Genomic DNA, 3,776 nt, shown 5'->3' with positions numbered 1-3,776 from the left:
GCACAGCTACAACAAAAACTCAGCAGATGTGTTCTGTAGAGCTGAAGTCACTTCACACCGCCTTTGCTACGAGCATCGAAGCTATGATTCTGCCATCAATAACGTCACATCAGCCAGCCAATCACATAAACTTGGACTCATGGAAATTTCCAAGAAACATCACACTAGCTGATAGCACATTTCACAAACCTGGTGGCATTGATTGCCTCATTGGTGCAGGCATGTTTTTCGACCTTTTGCTGGTGGGCCAGATGAAGCTTCCCAACACCTCTTCTGTACTCCAAAAAACTAAGCTGGGATGGATTGTGTCTGGAATAGCCCCGCCATTATCGTCTTCGTCACCATCATCATTGCATACAGCCTCGTCGTTACCGTTTTCGTTGTACAAATCATTCATAGCTGTTAGCAATCATCCTCAACTTGATCATCTGCTCGAAAAATTCTGGACTCTCGAAAGCTACAACGAGTCTTCAAGGTTTTTGTCAGCGGAAGAAAGGGCCTGCGAGAAGTTTTTCGAAGCCACAACCACACGATGCCCTGTCACCAATAAATACATCGTGCGCTTGCCATTAAAGGAAGATCCACAGACGCTAGGCCATTCATACGAGACTGCCCTTAAAAGGTTGCTCGGTCTAGAGTATAAATTAGCACGCAATCCGCCGTTGTTGAAGCAATATTATGACTTCATGGGTGAGTACGAGTCCATGAAACACATGACTGAACTTGAGAGCAACACGAAAGGGCGCTACTTCATCCCGCATCACTGTGTGATGAGAGCAGACAGTAGCACCACGAAGTTTCGCGTCGTCTTTGATGCATCGTGCCGTACAACGTCGGGAAAGAGCTTAAACGAAATACTTCGTGTTGGTCCCACTCTGCAGGACGACATCTTTACCATACTAATTCGCTTTCGTAGTCATAAATATGTGCTCATGGCCGACATCGCCAAGATGTACCGTCAGGTACTAGTGCACGAAGCTGATACGCCTTGGCAGTGCATAGTGTGGAGAAGCTCACCCGAAATCCAACCGAAGGTGTACAAACTTCAAACGGTAACTTATGGCACCAGCTGCGCGCCATACCTGGCGACTAAATGCCTACTTCAACTTGCCAGAGATGAGTCTTCCCGCTTTCCAATTGGGGCTGCCGTCACACTGAAGGACTTTTATGTCGACAACTTAATGACTGGTGCGTCAACGGTCAACGAAGTTATCGCCATAAAACAACAAGTCACGTCGCTCCTCAGCAGTGGTGGTTTCCCACTACGCAAATTTGCATCGAACCATATGCGCGTCATAGAGGACGTACCCCAAGAAGACAGGGAAAAGAGCGTAAAACTGGGCGATTCCGAATACGTGAAAACTCTTGGGTTAAAATGGTCACCAGTAGAAGATATTTTTATCTTCAGCTACAACAATCGTTCGTCGCAGTCGAAGGCAACCAAGAGGTCCATATTGTCGCAAATAGTCAGCTTTTTTGATCCGCTTGGTCTTCTCAACCCTCTTATCGTCTCGTGCAAACTACTCATGCAACAATTGTGGGAGCTTATACCAGACTGGGATGAAAGCGTGCCACAAGATGTCTACACTCAATGGCGTAACTTCCATCAACAACTAAATCGGATCGACAACATTCAGATTCCAAGGTACGTTCCAATTAACGCTACTACTGAAATCCATGCTTTTGCAGATGCTAGCTCGAGGGCTTACGGCGCTTGCATTTACATGGTTACCCGCTCCTCTCGAGAAGCAGTGTCATCGTTGGTGTGTGCCAAGTCCCGTGTGGCGCCTAAGAAAGAAGTGAGTTTACCCCGCTTGGAACTGTGCGCTACAATGCTGCTAGCAGAACTCCTTCAATCTGTGGTGAACATATTCACAATTGAGTCAGAGCTCATCCATTGTTGGACTGACTCAACAATCGCCCTGTGCTGGATTCTCGGTGAGCCGTCCAGGTGGACCGTCTTTGTGGCCAATCGCGTTTAAAAAATTCAGCAGCTCACCGCACACTATACATGGCATCACGTGCCGTCGAAGCTCAACCCTGCCGACCTTGTTTCTCGCGGTGCAACTGTGGAAGAGATCAGGAATAACCAACAGTGGTTCCGTGGGCCCTCGTTTATAAAAACGCCGCACGAGAACTGGCCCAATTTATCCTACGACATTCCTCTAAATCTGCCAGAACAACGTAAACAGCGGGTAGTATTGCTGACAGAACAACAACACGACATCGTTGCAGAGCATAAACATGTCAACAACTACAACAAGCTGCTTCGCATATTTACGTATGTGAGGTGGTTCAGCACGAAAAACCGAGCATCTTCTATCACTGCCGAGGAAATCACCACCACCATGTTAATGATTTGCCGATATATTCAGCAAAAACACTTTCGGAGCGAGTATGACAATCTCAAAGCCAATAGATCCATCACTAAAACATCAAAATTATCATCGCTGTCGCCGTTTTTGCACAACGACCTAGTACGTGTTGGCGGACGAGTGACAAACTCAACACTCACCTTCGATGCCAAGCACCCGATCGTCCTCCCGCACTCACATCCGTTCGTGTACGCACTCATTGCTCATCATCATCGAAGGCATCTTCATGCAGGTGCGCAGACTCTTCAAAATATACTTCGCGACCAATTTTGGATCATTGGTGGTCGGACAGCAATCAGGCAAGTAATTCACAATTGCATAATCTGCTATCGTCTCCGTCCAATTGTAGCCGAACAGATTATGGGGTCCCTTCCTGCATCGCGCATCACTGCATCCTATCCATTTGAAACGACTGGAGTCGATTATTGTGGCCCCTTTCTAGTCACCCAAAAAATCAGAGGGCGAACTCCGATAAAAACCTACATAGCCGTCTTCATATGCTTCACCACCAAGGCGGTACATTTCGAACTGGTGCCCGACTTATCAACGGCAGCGTTCATTGCAGCTCTTAAGCGGTTCATAGCTCGCCGAGGGAAGTGTCGAGCCATCGTGTCCGACAACGCCACCAACTTTGTCGGCGCAAATCGTGAACTGCGTGAACTATTGAAATCCTTCATTGCTCAAGAGCACATAAAGTGCGTTGAACAGTTTTGCAGGAACGAAGGCATAGAGTGGAGGTTCATTCCGCCAAGGTCCCCTCACTTTGGGGGCCTATGGGAAAGCGCGGTGAAGCTTGTGAAGAATCACCTTCGTCGTGCTATCGGTTTGCACATTTTATCACACGACGAACTACACACCGTCGTTTGCCAAGCAGAAGCAGTGGTAAACAGCCGCCCATTGACTCCAATTTCCTCGGATCCTAATGATCTTCGGCCACTAACACCAGGTCATTTTTTGGTACATCGAACGTTGACCACTGTACTCGAACCTACGCCAACCTCCGAGACAATTAGCGCTCTGAAACGTTACCAAATCGTATGTACCATACAGCAGCAGTTCTGGCAGCGCTGGCATCAGGACTACTTAAAGGAGCTACAGCGGCGTACAAAGTGGAATACAGCTTTCCCGAACTTATCCGTGAACGACTTGGTACTCCTGAAGGAAGATACAACGCCCCCGCTCAAATGGCCCATCGGTAGAGTCACTAAAGTTATTCCTGGAGACGACAACATGGTGAGAGTAGTGGAAGTTAAAATATCAGTTGGTATATACAAACGGGCCATCGCTCGCGTTTGTAAGCTTCCCATCGACACTCCACCTGCTGACGAAATTCATTGAAAGCGCCGCGCCCCCCCGCCCCCCCCCAACAAAGAAAATCATCGTCGCCTATGCCTACTCAAA

At 47.9% G+C, this 3,776-nt stretch overlaps 1 protein-coding gene across 1 annotated transcript; it reads left to right on the top strand.

Annotated features, from left to right (window-relative positions):
• Window positions 1–83: 83 nt before the first annotated feature.
• On the top strand, window positions 84–1,799 carry LOC118755185 (the record flags this gene model as incomplete). The annotated part of the gene is made up of 1 exon (XM_036490038.1): window positions 84–1,799. A coding segment is annotated over exon 1 (1,716 nt), but the record flags the coding sequence as incomplete, so codon positions are not given.
• Between the last annotated feature and the right edge of the window lie 1,977 nt (window positions 1,800–3,776).

Source organism: Rhagoletis pomonella, unplaced genomic scaffold, assembly GCF_013731165.1.
Source record: "Rhagoletis pomonella isolate Grant_MI unplaced genomic scaffold, Rhpom_1.0 Rhpom_scaffold_05574, whole genome shotgun sequence".
Lineage (NCBI taxonomy): Eukaryota > Metazoa > Arthropoda > Insecta > Diptera > Tephritidae > Rhagoletis > Rhagoletis pomonella.
This window is presented reverse-complemented; position numbering and strand designations above follow the sequence as displayed.